Source organism: Poecilia reticulata, linkage group LG15 (genome assembly GCF_000633615.1).
Source record: "Poecilia reticulata strain Guanapo linkage group LG15, Guppy_female_1.0+MT, whole genome shotgun sequence".
NCBI lineage: Eukaryota > Metazoa > Chordata > Actinopteri > Cyprinodontiformes > Poeciliidae > Poecilia > Poecilia reticulata.
Genome location: NC_024345.1, coordinates 19,065,894 through 19,093,473, shown reverse-complemented (window position 1 = coordinate 19,093,473; position 27,580 = coordinate 19,065,894). Strand labels below are relative to the sequence as shown.

The window sequence follows — 27,580 nt, the reverse complement described above, 5'->3', positions numbered from 1 at the left end:
AATCAAAGAATAATTGCTTCAAATAATTGCAATAACTGATTTGCAGTAGTTGGCCCATTTGCAAATACTTGAGGAGAAACGGCACAGAGAGCTTTAGCATTCACATCAGCAAACCCTTCAGTCAGTCAGAGCCTCTGTTCCGTCTGCACATCTGCTCAGGAGCACATGTTTATAAAATGAGATATCAGCTTCAATATGAACACTAAGCAGGTGTGAGTTTCAATAATCCGCCACCTTGTGTGAAAAGTATAATATCAGTTTATTTGAGTGTTTCGGTCGGTGACAGTGTTGTAGGCATCTGGACCTGCTGAGAGCTTCACAGCTGACTACACTTGGGAGTGGGGGTGAGGCTTTCTGTATGATGAATGCTATCAACCTATAGGATCAATTTATATATTAAATCTAAAAGTAAAAAAAAAAAATGCAAAATGAGAAAATCTCACTGTACAAAGTGAGACACTTTTAAAAAATTATATTACTTAAGAAATCTTACTCAAAATAAAATGCAAAAATGGGTGACTAGATTTCCAATAATTGAGAAAAAAAAACTAGGTTTTGCCGACAGTGTCTGTTACGTTTAAAGTGAGTAGTATTTAATGTGTTTGTATTAGTTTGTGCATTATGTTTTTTATTGGGCATAAACAGTCTAATCTACTTATAATTTTCGTTGTTCGCTACATATCTTTTAGATGCTGCTGTAGGATAAAATTGCTCTTTTTAATAACACAGATGCACAAACACACATTACATGCCATGTTTATAATAAAGTGGGTACTTTGAGAGAAAGACACAGCACACAGAGCAGACACTATGTTGTACACAATTTTCAATAGCTCCCATTGAAAACTGCAGGGTCTCAAAAACTTACAGTAAATAGTGTTGTGAACACCTTACTGCTTCATATCATAGTTTTCAAATTACAATTAAATGTATTAATGGAAAAAAAGACCTAACAAAACTAACTTAAACCTGTATGAGAAAGAAAAATATCCCTTGAACCTAAAAGTTTGATGGCAAAATTTCCCATCAAACACCTGAAACAACAAATCAGAGGGTTTTTGAAAATAAGTCACACCAAACCTTTCAGTTTTTCCTTTTAGCTATTCAGTTATACGTTTCCTGCTGTCCTGCTGCATAACCCAAAGCTGCTTCACTTTAAGGTCATGAACTGATGGCTGAACTTTCTTCTTTCTTCAAGATTATAATTCCACATCGGGAAAGACTGGTTTGGAAAATCGTCATTTGAAAACTGCCTCTGTTGGACATCTCTTTTTTTTGTATTATTACAAAACTTGTATGTTCTGAAACGTCAAAGAATGACAAAGAAGCCAGCAGAAAATAAGTAGTATTTTTTTTCCACAGCACTGAAGTTGTCTGAAAATCTCAATACCACTGTCCATTCCAAACAGCCTGATGACAAGTGGTTTAATTTGCTGGATTAAAAATCGTCCTTGCTTACCTCATCACCCTTGTCTCCAGAGGGGCCTGGGAAGCCTCTCTCTCCCTTTACACCCTGCAGGGTGAGCAGAACCAGTGAGGTAAAGAGAAGTGAATGTTTTTTCACCAACCACACAAAAAAAGCCTCAAACTAAAGGCTGACGGGGGTAAACTTCAAAATGTCTCTTCCAGCACACAACTTGAAATTGCTGAGCCTGTTTCACTGGTGCAAGGCTGTATCCATAGCAACAATTTCTGCAGAGAGCACCAAGTGATCCTAATAATATTAACAATAGAAAAACTCTGTAGGTTGCCAGCAATGATAACCATACGTGCAAAATGTAAATATTTGACTTTAAAATGTATGCATATTTTATTAAACAACGTCAAATCACCACAATTAATTAAGCATTTTTCTTCCACTGATTAAAAGCTGCATAATTAAAGGAAATTCTAACAGACTGCATTAGTTTTTAAAACCATGATGTCACCTTTGGGCCTTCTTTTCCTGGATTACCCATCGGACCTCTTACACCTGGATCCCCCTGTTCAGAACACACATACTGAATGTTACTATAGGCACACCGCTCCGGCTCATGTTACTGTCAGCATAAGTATAATCTCCTTGCTGATTTTAGTGTAATGTGACATTACTTTGACACTTTAGGATATGTATTTTTAAGCTTCTCATTTCACAGTGTGTTAAGTGTTTGGAACATTTATGCGTCTGCTATGCGTTACCCCAGTTTTCCAATATAAAACCGCCCTAGTTCTGAAAATGTGTGTATATAAATGCTTTGGTTGCTCCACCTCAGCAACTGAATCTACTTGTCAACAACTTCTTTTCCAGCTTCGGCAGTCTGCACAACTTCCAAGAATTTCATTTGAAGGACCTCCGATTCTAAATGTTTTATGAGGATGCAACAGATTTTTGCCTCTGAAGAAAGTTTCTTGAAGATGGTAGGAATGTTTGGCTGTGAATCAGCAGTACGTTGATTTCTGTTTTTATTTTAATTATGTAAAGCACTTTGAAATGCCTTGCTGCTGAAATGTGCTATACAAATAAAATTTGATTGATTGATTGATTGATACGTTGATGGGTCACTGCTGCAAAATACTAGAATTCTGTTCTGTTGCACCGATTGAAACAGATGCATATGCAGAGATTTGGGGCATATGCATCTGTTTCAATCGGTGTTGCTTGTCATCTCTAAATTCATGTATGTTGGATTTTTTTGTAAAATGCAGGTAAAAACAGAAATATATTTCCCACTTGTTAACAAGTCTTTGTTCTCGTTTCTCTTTTTCATAAAAAACATCTTCTGTAAAATAGGCCCATTCTGATAAGACATTTTTTCTTTTTTTTTTTCAAATAATACATTAATAAGACACAAATCAATTTGAACTCTGTCCTTTGTGTAGATTTTTCTGTTCTTGGGTTATTTTCTTATTATTCAATCATTTTGTTGCATCAAACCCTTTTTTAATGGCCCAGAGCCAAGATATGTTTAGAAAAGTACTTTTATTTGTTGTGTCAATTTGGAGTAAGCTTCAAAAATATCTCAAAGCAATTTCCTTTGTTTACATTTTATGAGGTTAATTTTAAAACTGCTCTGAAAGAAACATGTAACTGATTCAATTAGCTTGTTATCAGATGAGTTTGATCTTATTTAGTAAAGTCTTGTTTCTTTTTCCCCATTTTTGTCAAATGTTTTTATGTTTTTAAAATCGTATTAACTTCTGTAGTTGTTTTCATTTGGACTTCTTATTCTTTCCTTGGTTTTCTTTGAAACTGATTTAATTTCAAGCAACTACTTCTCAACAGTTAGTGTGAATAAAGGATTACAGCAGAGACACAAGAAGCCGAATTTACATTAACTTTAAGCAATAAAAAACTCTATTTTTTTTCATTTTGAAATCAGTAAGCATACACCTAGTGCATATATTTTTTTTATTAATCCTTTTACAAAATCTTCTTGTTAAGCCTAATATTAAGAAGGCTTTGCACTTGCAGATATGTAATCTTGTTTTTGGTTTATATCATCTTGAGCCATATTTGGACAGTAAACTGTTGCAATGCGGTCGTGTCTAAAATATTTAAATGTCACCCTATACCAAACTCCAAAGGCTGAATTACATATGCAAAATAAATTTACAATGTCCAGAACTGGATGTACCTTTTCTCCCACCAAGCCTTCCACTCCGTGCACTCCAGGGGAACCCTTCTCTCCCTTCTGCCCAGGCAGCCCAGGAACTCTTGTCTGGCAAAGACTGCAGGCGTTCTGTCAAAGCAGGCGAGGCGAGAAGCAAAACCAGCGGCACAGATAAGATTTCATCAAGCAGAGCTGGCACACTGCATTTTCACCTCATATTATGTGACATCAGCCCGGTAGGATTAAGGACCTTCACTGACACGAAATGTTCCCAGAATGTCTCCTGAGCAGAATTAATGGGAACCAGGTAGTGTCTTCAAGAGTCTCACTCCATTCTACAGTCATGGAGTGAGACTTTTAGTTTTGTGTAATTCCAGGAAACGGGTGCAAAGTTGGGGCCGAATTAGTGAATAGGAAAAAAAGAAAAGTTAAAAATACAAAAACTAAATGCATTTACTGCAGCAGTTTGTCAAAAGTATTATTATGTTTCACCAAGTAACATTAAATAAGTCCGTAAGCAATAAATGAACTTGACTGGTCAAAAGGCATAAAATCAGTTTTGCTCTGAAGGAAGAAATAATAAAAATATAATATAACATAAAAGCTGTAAGTATTGTGATCTATGCAGGGGAAATACCTTAAGTAATGCACCCATGTCTCCAACGATAGGCAGGGCAGTCTGTCAGAGAAAGAAGAGAGGGTTTTGTCTTTCAGGGCAAATCTTTCACAGTATTTAATAATACGCTGCAGCTGTTTGGTTCAGCTGCATCTTGTAAATTGAACACACTCACACACACACACCTACACAAAAACATTACCAGATCCACAAGGTCATAATTTATTCCAAGATGAATTTTTACACACACACACACACACACGTTTATCAAACTGTTTTGTTCCAGTTTTTATTTGCAGCACTTGAGGAAAACCTTAAATCATAACGCTTCAGGATTCTAACATACCAAAAATATTGTCACTGTCAAAAACCTAAAATCATTATAAAGCCAAACAGGAATGAGAAAGGTGTTATAAATCTTTAGCTTGCAGGAGATTTAGCATACTGAAATCCTGTAATTACATAAAGGCTGCAGTTCCTACAGGGTAAAGGTGTGATGTATATTCATGCCACACATTTTTTCATATAGTCTTTTCGGTATGGCCCATATATGCAGAAAAACATTAGAGCATTGCTTTAAACCTGCGCACATGCGCAACGTCTACGTACAAAACTAAAGTTCCACCACGTAACCTTTAAAATGCAGCACATGATGCGGCATGCCCAGAAATCCATCTGCTGGTCAAAGACAATATAAAAGTCATATATAATATGCTGAGTAATATTCTGCCACAGAGCTGCCAAGGAAATGGCTGCCAAGTAAAAGATAGTAAAGGCAGCATCATTACAATCCATCTTCAATAAATTGATGGTAAGCATTATTTTTAAGAATGTTGGCTGTTTTAGAACAGAGCAGATGGTGCCCACTTGTCAGCGTAACCCTGACAGGGTTTCAGATGTAGAGTAACGATCTGTTTAATCAAGTCAGCATTAACATTAATAATTACTGATGACGTTAATTAACCAGCAGATCAGAGTCACACATTTAAGTGTTGGTCGATTTTATCCAAGTTTCTTGCTGAAAAATGAAAAGATTTTTATTTATTTTTTATTATTATTTCTACCTCAACAAAACACGTAGGCTCTTATTTGACTAACTGTGTCACTGCTGCAGGTGTAATGTTCAGATGTTTGGAGCCGTGACATTGGAAAAACCATTATTTATATACAGATATATGGAGCATATGCGGCTTGCAGTGCACAACACAAGGTTTCTGTGTTTTTTTTTTCTTGGAGTCAGTGATGTAGGTTCACTGTTTCTGCAACCAAATGTGACAGGGTATTTCTCTAAGCTGGGACGGAACGCTTTGCATCTCCATCTTCCTTCTGGTTTTTGAGTGTGAATTGTTCAGCGAGTTTCTGGTGTCGTGTCACAGATTAAAGTTGCAGATTCCCCAGGTGGTGCGCCGCACACTATCTCCATTTACAGGTTGTGCACTCTCTCAGGGAGGGTAATAGGTTTTTACTGATCTGCTTTTTTTTTTTTTTTTTGTAAAACATGCAGTTTTTATGCAGGAATATTTTTTTACTCAGTAGCCGGTCTGAAATACAACCGAGTACAATCCCAAATGTACTCAAAAGTAAAAGTAGATATTTTATATTATAGATGTTACATTTACTCAAATACAATAACACTAGCAAATGTAATTCCTTGTTTTCTAACCCTGAAAATGGAACTTAAAATATTCAAATAACTTGCTGTGACATAGAAACCATTGTTTTTCATTCATTGCAGTGTTTAACCAAGGTACGGGGTTGTGTATTTGCTGCTGTAAAGCCATAAAAAATGCTACAGAAGTTGTTTTATATATGCAACCATGCTATTTTACCTAAAAGAGGGGTCTCAACTTGCAGTCCTCAACGGCCAGACTTCTGCAACTTTTAGATGAGTCCCTTGTCTTACACACTTGAATTAAATGATGAAAATGCCTCGCTAGTCACTACAGAGCTCTGCTAATGTGCTAATATTGGAGGTGGGTGTGTTGAACCACAGAAATGTCTAAAGGTTGCAGAACACCGGCCCCTGAGGGCTGGAGTTTGAGACCACTGACCCAAAGCCTTGGTTTTGAACACATGCTAAAAGTGATATATCTGTACCCCTCACTGCTGCTCAGTTATCCTGCATTGGACAAAAGTGATCTTCTTACTTACTGGTTCACCTGGAGGTCCAGCAGGGCCTGGTGGACCCGGTCTACCGGGGGAGCCCTTTAATTGAGACAAAGAATAGATTTAGCAGTCCTACTGGGAGCAATATCATGCAGACGTGAAGGTCTATAACTTTTCACAGTCATCTCGGTTGGTGGTGATTTGTGGCCGGCAGCAGCGATACGACGCACTTGGACATCCACAGCAGGAAGCTGACAATCTTTTATGCAGCCGATTATCTTTTATTTGCATACTTGTGGGACTGAATGAGAATAAAGTAATAGACTGTACCCACTAACCTCTCTTCCTGGATCTCCAGGAGAGCCGGATAAACCAGGTAGTCCACGGAGACCCTAAAGAAGACCTATAGTTAGTTTATAGATTTATGTTAGCAGAATTTGTTCATTTTTATTTGTAGCGCAAAAGATTCTCCTGGAATTGTCCACATCCTGATTTAACCGAAACCTCGGTGAAAAAACATGAACATGCTGTTTCTGTGCTGCGAAAGTGAGAATTTGCTACAGACCTCAGCTCCTGGCTTCCCTGGGGGTCCCGCGGGGCCCTACAAACACATCACACATCTTGTTAACACCATCCGCCCTCTAGCACCCAGATCCAGTACAGTAATTGTGTTAGGCACCTTTTGCTCTATTGATTCTTTGTCTCCAACTATCCTGTGTTTCAAAACTGAACACACACTCATTCACAGTCAAATTTGCAAAGTTCAAAGTACGCATCGATGGATAGCTGCACTTTGTAATGAATCACGAACGAACGTGATGCGCCGGCCCCTTGAAATAACACGTAATGTTTTCACCTAAAGATGTACTTAATGACCACTTATCTTGATGCTCTTTAGTTTCTATGACAAGTTATCAAGGTCTGAGCTAAATAATGAATGAAGGAGTGATAGGTGAATCAATACAACATCATACTCACAATGATACTCTCTCCAGGTTCTCCCTTTTCGCCGTGGTCTCCCGGCACTCCAGGCACACCTCTTTCACCCTGACACAAACAAAGGAGTGATGAATTCGGAAGACGGGAGAACTCCTTCGTTGCATAATAATGAACTACAAAACTCAGTGTGCCTTATCGCTTGTATCTGAAGAAAGACAGCGTACATCTCTATTACCCATTACATTCAAACTCAGAATTCAGTTTTGTCTATGTAAATGACAAATAATCTAGTAATAACTGGGAATCACCAGAAGGGAAAACCTTCACCGACCCATAACATTAACCATACACAGAATGTAAGAATACATTGGAGGTTGTTCTGAGTATAGCTTATACATATGATTAATGCATCCTGTCTTCAGAAACAAAGATAATTTTTGGATGAAAGAAATGAGAGAAAATTCTACTATCTACCATCTATTAAAGCATTGAGATTGTTATGTCCAGGACTGAGAAATTACAGCATCATGCTGTATTGAACTGTATTGAACTGTATCTAACTAGTTTTTTTTCATTTATGCTGAATTAAAAGAACCTCACTTCATAATACCTGCTCAGTGATAGCAGATTAATGGAGCTAAATACCGGACAACTCTGAAAAACAAAACTGTTTAGTGTCTGTAAAAAGCCTGACACTAAAAAAACAAAACACAATTTTTAGCGGGGCAGCAACCCTGAACATGCAACAGCATCACAAGGGAGAAATTAAATGGTTTAGATTAAAGAACTTTTATATGTAAGAATGACCTAATTAAAGTCCAGACCTCAATTTAATTGTGTATCTTTGCCAAAACTTCAAAACATCTTGTCTCAGACAGCACCAATCTCATTTTTTTGATTTAACCTATTTGGCAAGAGTTAGATGACATTTCTCTAGATGTTTAAAGCTGTCAGACGAACACCTAAAACAACCTTCAACTGAATTGAAAGTTGGTTGTAAAAACATTAGCTGACTTTTTTTTTTCTTTTAAGAAGATGTATAACATTAACAATGTTTATGTTAATGTTTATGTTAATATCCAAAATGCTCTGTAAGACTATGCAAGTCTAACAATCTAGAATTAAATTGTTCTCTAAATGATCAATCAGCTTTTAATTTGTTAAGCTTTATTTTTCATGGTGTGAAAAATTGAGCATATTGTGGCTTCCTCTCTCTTTGTTACACTTTATTTCAGCAACCTCACATATTTTTCTTTAACTTGAAGTAGATATTACTTGTCAACACCAAAATACACCCATCAACATTGAAAAAGGCAATACACGGACCAGTTTCAACAGAGATTTAGACCAAATCCCTATGTGCCTTTTGACCAGCCAACCAGCACGATTCTACTTCTATTTCTTGGTTTTAACTTATTAGGCCAAGCTCCACAGCTCATGTCTAAGTTGTTAAAGGCTTACTTGTGCTTATACGTGCCCTCAGGTCATCTAACAAGAGATTATTGGTAGTTTTCTAGCCCGAGGTTAAAACCAAGAGAGGGGGGGTTGTTTTTTTAAACTGTCACATCTTGACTGTGAAATGAGCTTCTCTTTGTTTTACATTGCATTGACTGGGCTGGTTGCTTTAAAATGCAACTAAAACATTGTTTTTAATTATTCAGTCAATCAACCAATCAGTCAATGAGTTATTCATTTCAACCATTTCCTTCCTCCCCAAGGTATGCATAATACAAAAAGATAATTTACATGTCAATATCAAACAACGGCACTGTATACAAATCTATAATATAAGCAGTTGTCCAAACAATGAATTCGGTTCAAATTTTAAAAAAATTGTTGTTATTCTGCTCAATTAGTTTCACGTATCATCTAGTCATGTCTGACTATAGTTCTAATGTTGCAGAATTTGCTTCGTAAATAATAAAGTCTAAGTGTTTGAGTTTTTCTCTCATTTATTGACCAAACATTGAAGAAAGAATTAACATGCTTCCCTGCTGAGATCGTAACTGGGAACTTATTGGCATTACCACCATAATCATCATCATCACTCAGTTACTCTCAAATGATTAATATTGGAATCAAAAATATTCATAAGAACAGAATGTTTTTTGTACATTAACAAATTCCAATTCTTAATATCCAAGTTAAAGGTCAGAAAGTTCTTATTCATATTTGCCTTGAGGTATATACCTGTAGCCTGCTCATGTTTTGAAAAAGAAATAAATAAAAAATAAATAAAAATAGATATGTTCTCTTTGGCTCTTACCTTCGGCCCACGAGACCCTCTATTCAGAGACAGCCCATCACTCTGAAAAAACAACAGGAAGAGCGCGTCAGACCGGGACCTCTGTCTGCAAATCTTGTTGTCAACTGAGCAGCCGCTCTCCTCTCTTAGTATAAATTATAGCGCTTTAATTAAAACTGGATTCTTGAACTTGTACAACCTCTACAAACGACAGCGACCTGAACGCGGGAATGCATTATGAGTTCATGTTCGGTGCTGTTTTATTACTTCCAATGTGAAGAGATAATGCTACAACACGGAGAACAAAACGTTGATTGGAACCGAGGCTAGTGTAAGCATTATTTACTGTGCCATCCAGACGAGACATTGATTTCTTTGGTCAGCATGTATTAGTGTTACAAGCCCTACATTGCACAATGTAAATTAGTTCTGCCGAAGTTGGATTTGGACTAACACAGCAATTCTACAGTATTGAAAAGAGTGGGGTGTGGTGTACACTTAAACTTGAAACAAGAAAGTTGGGGAAGTAAAGCATTTTTCTGTGCGAGAGTACAGTTTAGTGATTGCTTTTCTTTAAAAGAGAAAACTTCTAATACATTTAATGCATCTGCACTTTAGTGAAACAAATAAAACATTTGTTATTGTTTGAGACAAGAGTGATTGCTAATTTGAGATAACAATAGCACAAAAAGCAAACAATAAGAAGTTAATTGTTACTTATTTGAAGGCAAAGCCAATTAAGCTACTTAAAGTACACATTAAAAGCCCTAAATTCTTATTTTATTTTATTTTATTCGTTTTTTTGGCCCTGAAATGTTATAAATGTGCTTCTCATAGAAATGACCTCTGTAAAACAGAGTCTGCTGTAAATGAAAGCTATTTCTCTTTACACTGACGGTCAATAAATCACCATAAACACAAATCTTTCAAAGAATGCCTGTAGAAAATTTAGAAAGCTGGAGCGTTTTTTCAAGAGGTTTTTATATTTCTGCCGTCTGCCGGTTATTGCACAGCTTACAGTGGGGCTTACTGCTGAGACTCACATTTCTACAGACAAACAAACATGATTGTTTAAAGAGCATTGCCCGTGATTAAGGAGCGCGAGTGCTATTGAGCACGACTCAGGCACTTCTCTGTGTGTGTGTGAAGCTGTTTCCATAAAGGAAAGTGCTTAAACAGCTATTAGCCCCAAAATGGAAGGATAGGTGATTACACGGGTTGGAAACATCCAGAAATGGATTGCTTAATGGCCTTGCATCTCTCTAATATCACGGAGTGGTAAACTGTCCAACAGGAATTCTGGGGCAGCAAGTGCTGCAGTACAAGGATTTCTACCCCAGTGTAACCCTCTGTCCCCGTATATCCGGCAATAAAGAGATTCTGGATTCAGTTGGATATCAGACAATTCAAAGTCGTTGTTAAGGAATCAGAAGGTTTGATATTCACCTTGTCAGCGAAATCAGAATGTAAAATTAAATGATTAGGTAACTCATATATGTATTAATTATATTTAAAAATGGTTCAATGTGGACATTTCCATTAACAACTGAACTAAATCAATGTATATTGGCCTAATTTGCATGTGTATTGCATGACACCCACCATATATGCACCACCAGGTTCTCCAGGCTCCCCCTTAGGACCAGGAGGCCCCTGCTGCCCAATCACTGCCCCAGAGTCTCCCTGTGGGCAGGAAACCAGATGCTAGTTAATAAACAAAGTGGCAAATGGGTTGTCATCTACTCAGTGAAATGGAAACAATAACACACACATAACTAACCTGCATTTGCAGGCTTAAACAGACGCTAAAATCTTTTTATACACAAGGTTTCACATGATCATTAAAAAAAAAAAAAAAACCTGTCATCTGCTTTAATTTGACATTTGTCTTCAATCAAATATTTTTTTATATATTACAAAGAAAGTCAGTTGAGAACTCAGACATTAGGGTCATTGGACATTGGGGACTCATTCTGAATCGAGATCTGTTTTTATTATTCAAACAATTTAATAAAAATTCAGGGTTTTACAGCTTTAACCAAACCTCAAATGTAAAAAAAAAAAAAAGACAGGCAAAAATCTCATTCAATAGGCAATCATTTGTAACCTATTTAATAAGCAAAGTAAATGCAAATTCTAAATTCTACTGTCCAAAATTAAAATGTTGACAAAAGTACTCCCACGAGCGATTTTGGTTTATTTCACCCTTCAGTATATACACTGGAGTCACTTTGGTGCACCAAAGTGACTCCAGTGGACAGGAAACCTCGAGCGTGCCTTTTGAGGTTAAATTTAAACTACACACTTTTCCACTTTCCTACTTTGCTGCTTTCAGCTCTTCCGCTGAAAGACATCCAGCATGAGAACATAAAGCCACAATGTAATTGAGGCTGGTGTGCAGGACGAGCAATCTGAAATGTGTCTCCACAAGTTGTCTAGCGTGTTCAAGTTGTGATAAAAGATCTCTGGTTTATATTTGTCTTTGAGGTGAAAGCTTGATTTGATGTTTACCTACCTTTTCTCCTTTCAGGCCATCTCTCCCAGGCACCCCCGGCTCCCCTGGTAAGCCCTGTAAATAGTGGTAAAAAGAGACACATCTATCACCAGGCCTTCATCTCCCCACACACATTTATCTCCTCCTCCTCACTGCTTCAGCGGGCAGCTGTGCTCCAACAAAACTTCCCCTGGCCAGGATTTATGAAATGCCTCTTTCCCTCCCTGGTTTTGAATAAAGACAGATGCTCATTACCGAAGCAGGTGCAGGGAACAGATTGGGCTGCTGCCTCCGTCGCTGGCATAAAGCGCTTAGATTTGCCTCTTTCCACTACTTAATTCTTAAATTTGATTACTGGCCGTCTATGTAAAAACAAATAAAAAATAAAATACTAATCTGGACTTTTTTCTCCTGACCTGTTCTCGATCTGTGCCTGTTCAGGTTGATCTGTGTATCTCTCTCTTTTGCCTTGACAGGATGAGTTAGTAGAGTAAAGGATATGGCAAGGTGACAGATAAGGCACTGGGGGAAAAGAAAAGCTTGACATTAAGTGCTGCTGTTTAGTGCCAGACTACTTACAGAATCGCCTGGGAGTCCAGGGAGCCCAGTGGATCCAGGTAGACCTTGTTTTCCCTGGTAAGGTATAAAGCGAAAAACAAGACTTTAGGCTATCTTTTGCATTTAACTATATGCTATCTGGCCCAGCATTTATGGCCCAGCTTAGTTGAGAAAATCCCTAATCAGAGGAGTTACATTGCTGGTCTGGCAAGTAGGAGTTTCTATGTTTTATTTAATGTTAAATATCGTTTTGCAGTGTGCGATATGACAAATCTTTCCCATGTGGAATTTGCAAAACTAATGAGAGGTTCAAATTCAGACAAGTGAATTCTGTGCGTAGCCTGCATGTTTTCTGAGATGCATCCTTAGGTTTCCTCTGGATACTATGGTTTCCTGCCACAGTCCAAAACCAGACTTTTTGTTTATGGATTAGAGATAAATGGAGATAGAGTCACAGTCCTGAGTAGCATTAAGCAAGTTTGATGTAACTGCTGGAATTCAACTTAGTATTTTTGGAAAGTTTTCACTTTTTTGAACATTTTTTTTAAACTAATAGTTTGAAAAGTGTAGGGTGCGATTTTATTCACCCCCCCTAAAATACTGCAGAATTAACTTGTGCTGGAATAATAGCTGAAACAAACTCCGGTCCTCAAAGGCTGGTGTCCTGCAACTTTTTAGATCTCTCTCTGCTTCAGCACACCTGGCCAGATTAAGAGAGTCTGTAAACAAAAGTTTACAAATTTGCCATTGGGTTACGTTTTAGACTTGGACTGGGCCATTATGGCACATTATAACACACCTTCTCCCACATATTTTGTGTGTCCCCTCCAAGGCTTCCATCAAAGTCCAAGATGGACTTCTTATGACTTTTTTTTTTCTGAAAAGGCTTTCTTCTTGCCATTCTTTCATAAATGATGACCGTGTGTCAGTACGTGTGCAACTGAGGCTGACTCTTTTTATATTTAGATGGATGGAAGAGACCTCTGAAGTATCCAATTTGCATATTGTTCTATATATGAACACAGCTTTAAACTACTACAAACTTGAATGGCGCATTCCTTGATTTTCACAATGCTGTTTAACTAATGCTCTCTATCAAACCCTTGGATCCTTTACAAAACAGCAGGATTTAAACACTATCCTATGTGATCTGTCATATGAAATCCCAAATGTCTCGAGGTTGTTGGCTGTAAGATGACATTTCCTCAAAGATTCATGGGTTGTTGAAAACGTTTTTGCAAGGTATTGCTTTCATGAAGACATTTTCCCTAGACAAAACCACTCCTCAAAGAAATATAACAATTATTCACACGAAACATGAAAATTAAAACTACCTGCGTGTCATAGTGAAATCGTAGATCTAAGGCTTACCTCCAATCCTTGATCTCCCTTCAGTCCCGGAGGTCCCATGCTTCCCTAGTTACATCACCACAAAGCAGGAATAAGAGGGAAAAGGGAAAAAGGAAAATTTGAAAAGAAAAACAAACATATTGGTATTTGTGCTTTGTTGTTAGAAATCCTGTTTACTTGTGGCTCCTTTTTGAATCAAAAAGTATTAGAACTTTTTGTACACACAAACATAATTTCTTAAACCTTTTGGAAGACATATCAGCACTTTGCTTGAAGAGGAAATGAATGACACAGCTGATGGCAGCTCAAAAACATTCTTCATGGTCTCATCTGAGAACTTGTGTCAAAGGAAGAGTTTTCTCCACAGTAAAAACCGACTTAACAGTCTATAAACCTAAAGTACTATAACCTTCTGGTACAGTTACTCAAACCCTGAGAAAGACTACAATGGTTCTTTACAGATATGAAGGTCTTTTGAGCCTTATTTTGTTGGCAGTGGATATTGATGTTCAGAATTTAGTGCCAGAGTGAAGTCCTCAATAAGTCACCTTTAGGCCCGGCAGTCCTTGAGCTCCTTTCTCGCCCTGCAGACAGGTAAAGAAACGGGAAGGCGTCCTTTGTCAACACAGGCACAAACAACACAGTGAAGCAACTCATTCGTCTTGCTGATGATGGTGAGCTTTAAAAAGACTCCATGAAGACTTTCAAGAAGTGAGTTTTTGTGTTACAGCTATTAGTGGCAAGAAAATAAAAGAGTGAAGTCTCTGTAGAGCGTGAATAAAATCAAAAGTATTTTTTTTCTTGCTTTATAACCTTTAACCTAATTTTTATCAAACCGACAAATGTTCACCAAACTGCAGAACATCTTCCGTCTTTTGCGCACTATATAAAATGTAATGTAGCATAGTACATCGTCACCCTTCAGGAGAAAGCTCATCTTTGCACAATCCTGAGTCCTGGATCCTTCCTTATGCTCCCGTCTGTTTTAACTCACACAAGTTTTTTGTTGGATTTAGTTCTGGGGACTGAGACGGCCACCAAAAAAGGTTGATTTTATCTCTGGTGAACTATTTCTGAGGCTGTTTTATAGCCTCGGATAATATTTTTTTTTTTATGTCATATCCTGTTTAAAGACCACATACCAACTCAGCTTTTATCATGTGCTTTTTTATCAAGACCTATCAGATTTCTATTTAAAATTGTCTTTATTTTACATGCAAAATAGCTAAAACATCATCTTATCTGACCAAAACAAATTATTCTGATTGAAGTCCAGGCATATTTAGAAAACACATGGATATCTTTGGGACTGCAGGACAGAAAATGTTTTTTTTTTTTTGTTTTTTTCTGGCATTATTTTCCATCAACCAGGTGGCATGCTGATAATCTAATGGTTGCCATGGAGACAAAATAACCTCAAGACCACCTCCCTTCTTTCCTGCAGTCCTCTAATAGTGAGCTTTGAACACTGTTGTACTTGTTTTTCCATCCTGCTCATTGTGAATGAAGGCAAAATAAAAAAAATTAAAAAAAAGATGTCATGTGTCATGTCATGTTTATACCCCGGGGGAATAAAAACGTGTTCATTACAAATTAGATGTTTCTGCAATGTCTCATCAGCTTAAAAAAATAAAGTAGCACATTGGAAAAATATTTTAGTGGCAACAAATGCTCCATAGTGGTTTTGGTAAAAACAATTTGTTTCTTAACACGTCGTTACCAGGAGTGTTAATACTGGAAATGCAACCAAATCCTCTCTGCCAACACTAAGCAGGTTATTTTGTCACTGACTCTATTCCAGTTTAATGAAGTCTGAAGAAAGAGGTAAAATGCTGGAGAACCATACTGGCATTTCTTTTTCATGGTGGTCAGCAGCGTGGTCACGCACTTTTCAATGTGATTGTGTTGATCATTCCATCAACTTCACTCCCAAATTCTGGAGGTTGCCCAACATGATAGGATTTGGTCTCAAAAGCCCCGTTTTCACTGACTGGCCTGGTTTTAAAGCCGGGACCAGAGTTTTTGCATTAGCACTTCCACCCTGGTCCTACCCCGCTTTCTGGAACCCTGAGAGCCGTGATCCCCATCGGGCTGACCAGTAAGGGGTGGTTTGAAGTCAGCTGTTTATTGGTGCATTGGGGCGGATCTCTCAGGAGTGTTTTGGGCTTTCTTGATGTCTGTTATCTGGCATCATAAAATTCATGTCATTCATTTCCAATCCATTTCAACCTGCAAGTTTTTAAATGATAACATGGCAACAAGGAACGAAAGTGTTCCTTCCTGAGAGGACGGCCTTGGTAACTTGAACAAGAATTTAACTGATATGATGCCTATTTTTGAGGCGGCAATCTGCTCAATGGAAAAACAACCAGCGTGGTTCTACAACAGGGCTGAGCCAAAGGGGGCCGGGCCGGGCCAGGCCGGGCCCAGCAGTGCAACAAGGCCTAAACAGTAGCGATATGGGATTGATACTGGTTGCAGAATCTTATCTGAATTTGGATAGCCTTGAGTCAAGTCTTGTTTTACCAGGGAGGACAATGTCAACACACCATCAAACTGCTTCCATCAAAAGCTGCTCGGTGTTAGAAGACAGGATTTGTCCAGTTTTTCATGGATGCGGCAGATATCACCGACACTGTTGCATTAACCAAAGAAGTATTTCCCTCAAAAACGAAGCATCATTTAAGGGGAAATTGTCAGACTTCCCAAGTGCGTGAATCACTGGCATTATTTCTAGAAGAAGAAAAATACGACTGAACAGAAATTTTCTTAATTTTTGTGTTTTTATTTAAACTGTAAGTACTGTGTTGGAAATACACAGTTTTGATACATTACGATTTACAAATGTAAAGTAAATGAGATGTCTCGTCGCAACACCGTCAATTTGATTGTGTTTGCAATGTCCTAATAGTGACTTCTTTAGGATGCAGAATACTTTGTAATAATTTGACTAAATCAAACTCTTAACTCTAAAAATGTTATGCTTTTGTTGTTTGGGCTTAGCAAACAAATTCCTGCTGTAATTCCTGTTTAGTTCAGTTTCACAGGAATTACACCAACAGTATGTCAGGTAAGGGGCTTTATTTTTGCAGCAGATCAGTATAAATAAGGTCTTGTTCTTTATTCCCCAACCACATCTTTTTAGCTTTGTTCACCTCTGGACTGCTACCAATTTTCCTGTTCTATCAAAATGTTTGCTATGCCCTGTTTTTTTCTTTTTCTGTTGCTTCATGGTGTTCCTGTGTGGCCTTGATCATCTGAACTCTCTGGTCTTCTTCTGCCCTTTTTCTTTAACACTTGTTTGTTGCGTTTGCCTCTCTGTGTGTCAGTGATTTTTTTTGATCACTGACAGATTACAAAGGTACGGTTTTGGGTTGTCTGCGTATTAGGTTTAGTGCATCTAGGTCTAAACTTCACACAGAAATTGTGATTCCCCCTTTTTAGTGTTCTTTTTATATAAACACTAAGTGAATCGAGCATCAACCTGTGTGCTCGATTCTTGCCTTTGTCTGCCTCCGTTTTGAAGGTGATGTTTTCAGAGTAATGCATTTGACACCCATGCAGCTATTTGATCAAAAAAGAAGCTGGTGTGTGTTCTTTATTTTTCTTTTGCGAACCTCTCTTATAAAAAACATTTATTAAGTGGCAGTGAGGTTAATTTGTGTTTTCTTTAAAGCATGTTTTTTCTCAATTTTCTTGTGTGTTGCATTTGATCTTGCTTCTTATTTCAGCATCCTCTATCACATCAGAAGCTCTTGATTCCTAACTTTCTATCAGCACTGAGCCACACATGACATTTTCTGTACTTTAACAATAATTCCCTATCAAACACAGCGCTTATATAAACCTACTCCAGTTGAAGTTCAGATGGGGCCCTTTAATATTGTTTATTTCAGAACGCGGTCACACATAAAAACCCTGAAGATAAAAAATGAACTAGTGCCTAAATATTTATGATGTGGATTATATGGAGATGCCTTTTGATGTCTGGTCAAAAGCTGCATCAGAGGCTTTTATAATTTGCTGGCCTGAAGTGGATGCCTCTACAATTCTTGGATCCTAACAATAACTCCAAGCGGCTTCATTCTGCGATTTACTTTGTGCTTTTCGATTGAGCACAAGGGTGCAATAAAACCTTCCGTCTGACCAGCAGGTGATCAATTGTTATTTCACAATCAAATGTCAGTGACACTTTTGTTGACATTACATAAGGAACGTAAAGTATTATTCATGCCGTGGCGTAGGATGCAGTGCTTGAAAATCATAGTTGAATCACAGTGCAGCTTTCTTCAGCGAGCAATAACAAGGGAGAATAGTTACCTCATCTCCCTTCTCGCCCTTCTGGGTTCTTTCATCCTTGAAAAATAAGAGAAAACACACCTCATCAAAAAATCTAACTGGGTAATGTGTTTGGTGCAGCTTCAACAGAGAACATGAGACAATAAGAAGGCGTATGCAAACACACAGAATATGCATTGCATACACGTTTGCTTACAGTTCCAGAGAGCTGTCTTAACCCATGAGCTGTCATCACCTACAAGTAATAAAAGACACAATGTTCTGGAAATGAAATGGTCTTCAAAAGTCTGGCAGTTACTGCCGATAAACAGTGAGCAGGTCTACATAAACATGGGAAACGACTCTCTGGAGCCAACTCACTGACTCAGAGTTTAATTAGAAAGTCTAACATTTATAATTAAACCGCTTGCTTGTTTTTTTGTTTTTTTATCATTACCAATGATAATGTGATATATAGCAGTTACATTGTATCAAAATATTACTGGTAATGTTGGTTGAGGCATGGCACAAACCTTGTTTATTGTACAGCTGAACAATCCAAACAATTTGTCAAAAAAGAAAAAAAAAATGACGTTGCAATAAATGGCACAATATTGCCACTGATAGCCACATGTGCCCTAACTCTGTGCAAGAATGGCTACTTCAGATTTTGCAAGACAATATAGATTGTAGAATATAAGTTGATCCATATGTTGGTGACGTCTTGCTGCTTTCATTAGATGTACATTTTGTGAAGCTTTTATTGTCTTTTTTAAGATACTTTATTTTCCATCTGTACGGTTCCAATTTTCCTGATTAAAGTGCCTTTGAGCCCTATCTGATCATTTCTCTGATTACAAGCTCTATGAACTTGACACGAATGGCTCTCTTTAGCAACGGCGTTCCAGGCAAGTGCTGATTCCCGGTGGCATAATCAGTCAGTCTTTACCTGCTGTTAGAAAACAAAGAGGCCACTTTGTCCTCAGATATGTAACAAAGCCTGATTGCCATTAGTATTTGACAAAATTTTTTCAAAAGCTTTTTTTTTTTTTTTTGAAAGAACAGGGCTGTTCTGCAAAGGACCATTTCCTTTTAACATAAATTGGCATAACAGATTTGGCTTCACAGATTATAAAACACCAGTGTTCAGAGGTGGAGCAATAAAAAGAGGACTGTTTTCTCCCTTAAAGGGCATTGCTTGATGTGATGGCCGTGCATGCCTGTGAGTCGACTTCCCCTCCTTGTCACTAATAAACAGAGGCACGGAAGTTTTATGAAGGGAGGGTAATGATGTGAACCCTTGCTTCTGCTGCGTAAGGGAAATCAATGCGTAACTGCCAAAATTATCTGCCGTGGGAAGAAGCAGAGCACAGACAGAGACCGGTATACTAAAATATTCAAACAGACTCATTTATCAAGTGACTAATGCCTCCCTCTCCACTGCACATCTACAGAGGCAAACACCTCACTAAACAACAATGTTCATATGCTCAACCCTTTCATTTACAGTCAGGCAAAAACTACTAACTAAACCCCTGTTGCTTTATAAAGCCTTTCAAACCCCCCTCTCCCATTAAACGAACTGCCTTTTCTTTGGTAAGATAGAAACCAGTGAAACCAAAAGAGAGCAAGCGATATTTCTTCGATCTATAATTAACATGTCTCATTTCCATATGAATTGCTCATTAACAAGCAGGGAAAATGAGAATATGAATGAGAGCGATCAAACTTTGTTTCCAAGCTCTTGTCCAAGGCCTTCAGTGGGTTCAATATACAGCTGTTCTTCAGAACAAAAACCATTAGCAGACAGTCATCAAATTCCAAAGCCCTCACTTTGAGAAACAAAGGCTTCAAAAACATGTTTTTATTTGATCATTTAAAGCATTTTTTTCCAACTAGTTTTTGTGATATTATTGCCACCTTACATGTCCTAATTGTTTCCTCCCACGATGTTTTGCTTTTACTTTTAAATATCTAAGAAATTAGTTCTACTATTCAGCCACTTTGTGTTTCCTTTAGTACTTGCCAGAGCGTCACGTTGACATAAGTTTCTTCTAAAAAAAAGTGTCCCTACTTTTTAACTAAAAGCTCCACTTACCCAAACCACATCATTTTCTATAATTTACAATTACTAACATAAAAAACAATCCGTGCCCAGTGACCCTAATTTATTCACAATAGTAAGAGCATCGAGTATCAAGAAGGAGATTAAGCCATCAACTGGAGCCAGTGTTTCTTTTTTTTTTTTTTTTTTTACTTCAACGATTCTCTGCAATCAGCAAAGATCTTTCACAGGGCGCTTGCTGGAAATTAGAAAATAATTACTTAAAAGTAACAAAGAAGTTTTTTTCTCAGTTAAATTGAACCCAAAAAAACTCATCTGCCATAAAAAGAAAAGGTTTTCCATATCTGAAGCTCTTATGTATTATTTTCTGCTGCTCATACACAGCACACAAAGCAAATCAAAACATAACTTCAGACAGAGTCCGCAGCGTCTTCAAGAGGGAGGAAATTGTTTACATAGTCACATGGTAGCATGTTGGGGGTGTGACAGCAGAGGTAAACACTGTTCTGCCTGTTGATTCCTTCTGCTTTGTCTCGAGATGGTATCAGGTCAACACTCGCTGAAGCAGAGATGTCTTGTTCTGTTCTCACGCTGGTGTGAGGTTAGGCAATGTATCACTCTTACAAAAAAATGTAAGTAAAATAGAAAAAAAACAAAAAAAAAAACTGTTGTGGAGCTTGCTCGCAAAATTGTACTTACAGAACCAGGAGGACCAGGAGGACCAACATCGCCCTGATGATAACAAGAGAAAAAATCGCCTGTTACCTCCTACAAGCATTACAAAGAACACAATTAGCAAAAAATAAACGTGTGTAGCTCTGCTTTGCAGATCTTTTGAAACAACACAGGAGATTTTACACCCTTTTACACCCCCAAGCCCTTTCTGGATTTATTAACCAGTGTTTTGAAGTTCATATAATTTTTATTTTTTTATTTGTTTATTTTTTTAGAATCTTGTAAGAAAGGTTGCAGTTCTTAGCTCATGTTATTTTTTGCAATGGATTTACGGGGAGCTCCAGGGAACCTTAAAGAGTTCTTAATTGTGACACTTGCTGGAGGGAGCCTCCAAATTCATAATTTACATCTCGGAAATGTTCTCCCTCCAACAAAACTAGAAAGCACCACGTTTGTACTCTGTGCCATACTGAACAATTAACAAGCATGCGGGGAGCACATGCTGTGGTTTACCAAGTATACAAACTGCTGCTAAACTCGTAATTTTGATCGCAAATGGGGGCTTTTTAAGTCTTTAAATCCCCCGTCAGTGTGAAGATATAAGACATGCCGATATTCTGAGACAATATGTAAATCCTGAAATCCTAAGGGTTGTTCAGTAAACCAGTCAATTATTTAATTTGAAGAATTGCTTTAGGAGCCTGTCATTATTCCTTTGATTAATACTGAAATGCTGTTGTGTACTAGACTGCTTAGAATCTAAATCTTTTAAAAAAGACAACTAAAAACAGCAAGTTTCTCTTTCATTCCTTGAGTGCCAATCTACATAAAGAATCTTTTTTTTTGCACCACCAGCAGAACTATTCACAGCTTGCTTTTAATGAAACTGTGAAATATACATAACCTTTTCAGTGCCACAAGACATAGTGGTGGTGGGTGATATATTCAAGTTACATGCTGGTAATCAAAAGCAATGGCAAAAGACAGTAAAATAGCAGCTTGGGACCAACAAGACAGAGAAAAGTCTGCTTTGAGGACAGAAAAAAGCTGCACAAATTCAGCAGATTATGCCATGTGAAGCCATGAACTCGGGATTGGAGTTCATGGCATCACATCTCGTTTTTGCCTTTTTAGTGGTTCAGGCCACTTTCATTTTGGGCTCGACATGAAACCAAGAAATTGACTGTTGACAGGAGCCAGCTAATTTCATGTTTAACCAGCCCTGACCGTCTGATCAAAAACTTAAAATCCAATCTTTTCTTTCTTCTTTTGATCAGGAAAGGTGCCTTACGTAAGTCTCACAGGTCGCACTGGAAGTTATACAGAGTGAATAAGACTCAATTGACTATTTTCTAAATCAATAAAGTAAATAAAGCTGAAGTCAGATATCTATGGAGGCATGTTGACTGTTTATTCAGACTGAAACAACAAGGTGTTAAACTTCAGCAAATAACAGGGAGTGGAACAAAGTTTCTCTGTTGTATCCTTTTGACTATAATCAAGGAGGATGCTACATTAGATCATGCTAAGGTAAGGATGTACGTAAGTCTACAAAGAATATACAAAGTGATTTGTTTACATGGAATTGACAAACTTTTAACTAATATAAAATGATTTTAAATAATGATAAAATGTAAAGTCAATTAATTTTGAAATAGAGAACTCCTCTCAGGATGCTCTCTCTTTCTCTCTCCGTCTCTCTCCCTCACACACACGCACCCATGCACGCACGCACGCACACACACACACACACACACACACATGCAAAGACATATTTGCTACTGATATAAACAACAAATGATTAATCACAAAAAAGCTGCTTAAGGCTTCTTCACATCAATGATTTATAGTAATAAATGAAGACTTTTTCTCACAATTATCAAGTTGAACATCTGAACATCTTTATTTGTTGAGAAGTGACTTTGTAGAACAGCATATATATCTTATGACATGGTACATATTGGTTAGGTATCCAAAACAGATTAGTAAACTGCAAGCATTGTTGTAAAAGAATGAATAAGATATGATGTTTTTTGTGTGTTTTATTTGGCAAATACCTTTCTATATATAACTTGGAGGATATCATTGCATTTGTACAATTCCAGCAACAGAGAAAGCTCTGTTTGGACTGTTTATGAGAAATCATTGTTTTAGTTTACTATAAACATTTCATTCTTACCACAGAAAAATTTATAATCCAAAAAGAATAAAAGTTATTTGTTATTGTTATTTCTAGTTCTTAAAAAGAAATTGGCATCCGCAGGTCAGAGAATTACAAAATCTCTCTGGTACATCTCTATTTTTGGCCACCACACTTGGCTAAGGAGGTTTACGACTGAACCCTGCTGAACTATTCATGAGAAAAATTTTAAAATGAAACTTGAGTTTTTGCAGCAGCCTAAACAAAGTTTTCCGCAGAAGCTCTGTTTGATTACAACCATCCGTCATTGCAGTTGTATGCGGAACATTACATTACTCAATGCATAAACTGTACAAGGTTCATTTTCTGGTTATGATTTTTTAACAAAGTCTTGTACGGGACATGATGCACAGACAACTTAACCAACTGTATTGGTTCCTTCACTGTTTTTAGCACATACAAATTTAATTTTCCCATATCTAAAGATTTATCATGCCAACTTTGATGAAAAATCAATATCTGGATGTTGCAGCCTTTCGTGCTTTAGAATACCTTAACAATGTAGAACATGAAATCCAGGATTCACATTCACATCTTTTAAGAATGAACTGGAATTAATTTAGTGAAACAAATTATTTTAGAAGGACTACATTTAAAAAAATGGGTTAAATTATTAAAGTAGAAGAGAAGACAAAAGGGGTCAGTAGGTTAGTTTCAAGCAATTATGTGCAATTATGTGTTGAAAGCATGGCTGCTTTTGGAACAAGTGTAATAGCTAAACTTAATGACAGTTTTAAAGTAATAAATCTCCTTAGTGAAGATTTTTGAGATTCAACCGAATGCTCTCTCATAAAAGGTAAACTAATGAGTCACTTTAAATTGCCTTTATTGTAAGATTATTTAATTACATAAAGTTTAATAATTCAAGATGAAAACTTGAATTGCAGAAAAGGTGGTTCCTGCAAAAAGAAAAAAAAAGAAAAAAATAATAATAATTAAATCAGTTTCTTGATATATTATAGTATTTATAACCACACAACTTTTTTCCCCCAAATTTTCTAACTTCAACACAACACTACAGAGAGCATAGTTGTGTTGCACATTATAAAGAGTGAATATTTTTTAAATATCTTTGCCTTGAAATCGTTCACGCTCAAGCAGATTTAAAGAAGGACATTTGTGAACTGAAATGGTCAAATCTTTCCACAATATCTGAAATGGATTTATTTATTGGCGTTTTATGGAACCATTTTAATTGTGCCATATAATTTGCATTTGGGGTCGTTGTTCCTTAGGAATGTGAATTTCCATCCAATTTCTCAAGTTTCTCAGATTTTCCTCTAAAAGATTCCCTGTAGTTATCCTCATCAATCTTCCTATAAACTCAGACAAGCTTTCCTGTCCATTCTGAAGAAAAGCCATCCCACAGCATGATGATGCCACCATTATGGTGGGGTTGGTGTTTACAGATTGATGTGTTCTGCCACACACTGTTTTTACAATATAAATTACACAAGGGGAATTTAGTTTATATTGAATCTTTAGGTGAATTCTGAAGGCAGAAGGGTTTTTATTTTTGGTATATTAAAATAAAGAGCCAGGAATACAAATGCATATTTTGGACAGTAAAGAAAAAATGTATTTCCCTTGAATTTCAATTATGCACTGCTTTGTCATGACCTGTCACATAAATCCCAAAACAGTGCATTAAAGTTTGGAGTTTGAATGTGACAAAATGCAGTAAAGTTAAAGAGATAGACTTCCTCAACCAACTTTCTGCATTCAAGTCTTCCTTAAAAATATTAAAAAACAGATATTTTAGATGCTCTCATCAATTAAAAACAAACTGAGATAAAAAAAATTTAAACAAAAAATCAAAGCAAGGTTAAGCAGTTTTTTTTAAACGGTTGTTAGTTTCTAATGCAAAACACAAGTTGTACACAGACAAACAGGAACAAAGCGTTGTCAGCAGTAAGTAAATCACTTGAATCATGCTTACTTGAGCGCAAGAGACAAACAAGTAATACACACCTGCAGATTCATTATTTAATGCAATATGATTTCAAAGACCTTTGAAAGGTATTCAGAGTCCAAGAACATAACTAGCACAAAGGAGACTGAATCAAGGTGTCAGTAAATCTGCTTGAACTTGCCTGCACCCTTTCCGCACCCAAGCACAGTGAGTTTGAGGGAGCATAAACAGAGGGACTCATCATGCTTGACATTTGACATTGACGTGACTTACTTTTTGTCCTTTCGCGCCGCCAGTCCCCTCGGCACCTGGCTGACCCTGTGGGAGGAGGCCTCGGTTAATGACTCTGTAACACGGCGGCATTGTAAATGTCACGGCAGGAAAATACGTACGGGATCTCCTCTCTCTCCCTTTTCCCCGGGGACGCCACACTCCCCCTTCTCCCTCTGCATGTGAACAGAGCACAGCGCTGACAGTGACTGACAGCAAAAGCGGGGTAAGAAGACAGACATATTCGAGACTGACGCCAAGGCACGGACAGTTGCTATGAATAAGTAATCAGAAAAACATGCAGTCCCGTGTCATCTCATAATCCCACCATGGTGGAGTAAAAACAGAAACCTATTTTACACATATGGCTTCATGTGACGCTGTGGTGTTACATGAGTCTTGCAAGATAATGAACATTTTTAAGCTCCTGTTGCACTGCAGTATGTGTCTGTTTTCATAGGAAATAATTTCTTTGTCTGCCAACAGATGGCACTTTAACACAGCCGGTGCGGCGTCCTAAGAGCTTTTTGATTGGATTTCCTCTTCTCAGTTATGTTGAGAAAACTGAAAGAAAAAACTTAGAGTGAGACACACGGACTTGAACCGAGGTCCAGGTGGTAATGAACACTCACGAGGCTGAAATCTATATTTTGAGCAACATAAACCCACGAGAATGTTAACATTTCACCTCACAGAATTGAATTTCTTCTCGAGACACCTTTGTCACACACACAAAAAAAAAATCACAAGCCACAAATTATTATTTCCAATCAACTTTTTCATCTCAGCTATGAGTAAATATGAAAAACGAAAAATCAAGTACAACGGAGAAACTAAACCCTTTCTTCCACTTTAACAATTCTGTAAGCACAAACTGGCATGAGATTTTCAAACGGGGGGTGGGGGGGGAAAGATACTCCACAGTTTAGCAATTTCACTGTAACTACGATACACTGATATGTAAACGAGAATTCAACATGTAAGTGTAATTGCCGTTGTTTTGTACATTTTACACATTTCAGCAACAATGCAGTTCAAAGTGCTTCATGTCATAAAAAACCCCCACAAAAAATACAAAGTCATATAAAACTTCATACAGCCAACAACTGAGAAAACCAGAAACAAACATGACATTTTGTGCCATCACCCAAATTATTGATGCACGTCAAATAAGTTGGTCAGTGGTTCATTTATTATGGCTCAAAAGCAACTCTAAACAGGTGAGGACTTTAATCTTAATGTAAAGGAACTCAGCGTTTCAGCTGTTTTGCAGTTTTCTGGAAGTTTGTTCCAGACTTTTGGTGCCTAGAAGCTGAATGCTCCTTTAGCTTATAGACACCATGACTATTGTGTATTATGATGTATTCTAGTTTTATTTTAATGTATTCCAGCAGTGTGCAGCAACAAAAAGGCGGAACGCTACTCTGCTCACTCTAGTTTTCTTCAGCATCTTAACAGAAATGCTTTAAACATGGGAACTGTACAGCACAATGTAGATTATAATACTTTAGAAACCATAATTTGAAAAAACCATCGTGTCTCTTGATATCAGTAACCAGCCCGTGCCTGCTATTCTGTGATATCCAATCATACTTTAGTTTAAGCAGCAGGTAGATCAACAAACATTGCTGCTTTGTTTTACATGTGTGAGAATATTTACCGGGATAGTTTCAGACACTCTGGAGACATTAAGGAGCATATGTTTAGAGATGTGAGGAGAGAGAAAGAATGACATGTATTTGCTCACTCCTTTGCAGCTCCTAGACAGATGATACCAGAGAGCTTTGAGTTTCCCTTCCCCCATTCCTTCGACTATGACAACCACAGTAATACTGCACCACTCTTTTAATGAGATATAGTCACTGTTTCCTCATCCAAATTAGGAGCTGTTATTAAGTCAGCGGACTGCTGGCATATATGAACAGATGGACTGTCTTATTAATATTTCAGCCGAGGAGGAGGGACTAGCAGAAACTCTGACTATAAGATTTAATTGAATTCTGAAGAGCTTTAGCAACCACATGTATTATAATCAAAGCACAACTTTACAACTTTGTTGTAGGTGGTTGATGTAGAGATTAAGAATGCAGGCCCTATTTGTAATTGTAAATTAACTTTATATCAAATTTTAAATCTGTGAATACTAATGTTTTTAAATGTTCTTTGAAAACATAATGGCTCAGCTCTAGGTGTTTCACTTAAAGCTACTCACTGCGTGAAAACCTAAACATGGGAATTACATTGACCTTGATTTTTGCATTTTTTATTATTTATTAATAAAA

At 37.3% G+C, this 27,580-nt stretch overlaps 1 protein-coding gene across 5 annotated transcripts in view; it reads right to left on the bottom strand.

The window, feature by feature from the left end:
- Positions 1–27,580, bottom strand: part of LOC103477022 (collagen alpha-1(XIX) chain) — a 127,088-nt gene that overhangs the window by 28,685 nt on the left and 70,823 nt on the right. For 4 of the 5 annotated variants that reach the window (XM_008429856.1, XM_008429858.1, XM_008429859.1 and 1 more), the window contains 19 exons: positions 25,421–25,474; positions 25,302–25,346; positions 20,941–20,973; positions 18,394–18,432; positions 18,219–18,254; positions 14,447–14,482; positions 13,920–13,964; positions 12,570–12,623; positions 12,012–12,065; positions 11,099–11,179; positions 9,518–9,559; positions 7,291–7,359; positions 6,878–6,913; positions 6,651–6,704; positions 6,358–6,411; positions 4,228–4,269; positions 3,615–3,719; positions 1,929–1,982; positions 1,460–1,513 (listed from right to left, as the gene is read on the bottom strand). In XM_008429856.1, the coding sequence (XP_008428078.1) occupies positions 1,460–1,513; positions 1,929–1,982; positions 3,615–3,719; positions 4,228–4,269; positions 6,358–6,411; positions 6,651–6,704; positions 6,878–6,913; positions 7,291–7,359; positions 9,518–9,559; positions 11,099–11,179; positions 12,012–12,065; positions 12,570–12,623; positions 13,920–13,964; positions 14,447–14,482; positions 18,219–18,254; positions 18,394–18,432; positions 20,941–20,973; positions 25,302–25,346; positions 25,421–25,474 (987 nt within the window). The remainder of the gene's footprint in view (positions 1–1,459; positions 1,514–1,928; positions 1,983–3,614; positions 3,720–4,227; positions 4,270–6,357; positions 6,412–6,650; positions 6,705–6,877; positions 6,914–7,290; positions 7,360–9,517; positions 9,560–11,098; positions 11,180–12,011; positions 12,066–12,569; positions 12,624–13,919; positions 13,965–14,446; positions 14,483–18,218; positions 18,255–18,393; positions 18,433–20,940; positions 20,974–25,301; positions 25,347–25,420; positions 25,475–27,580) is intronic. The other variant, XM_017308981.1, reaches the window with a different exon arrangement.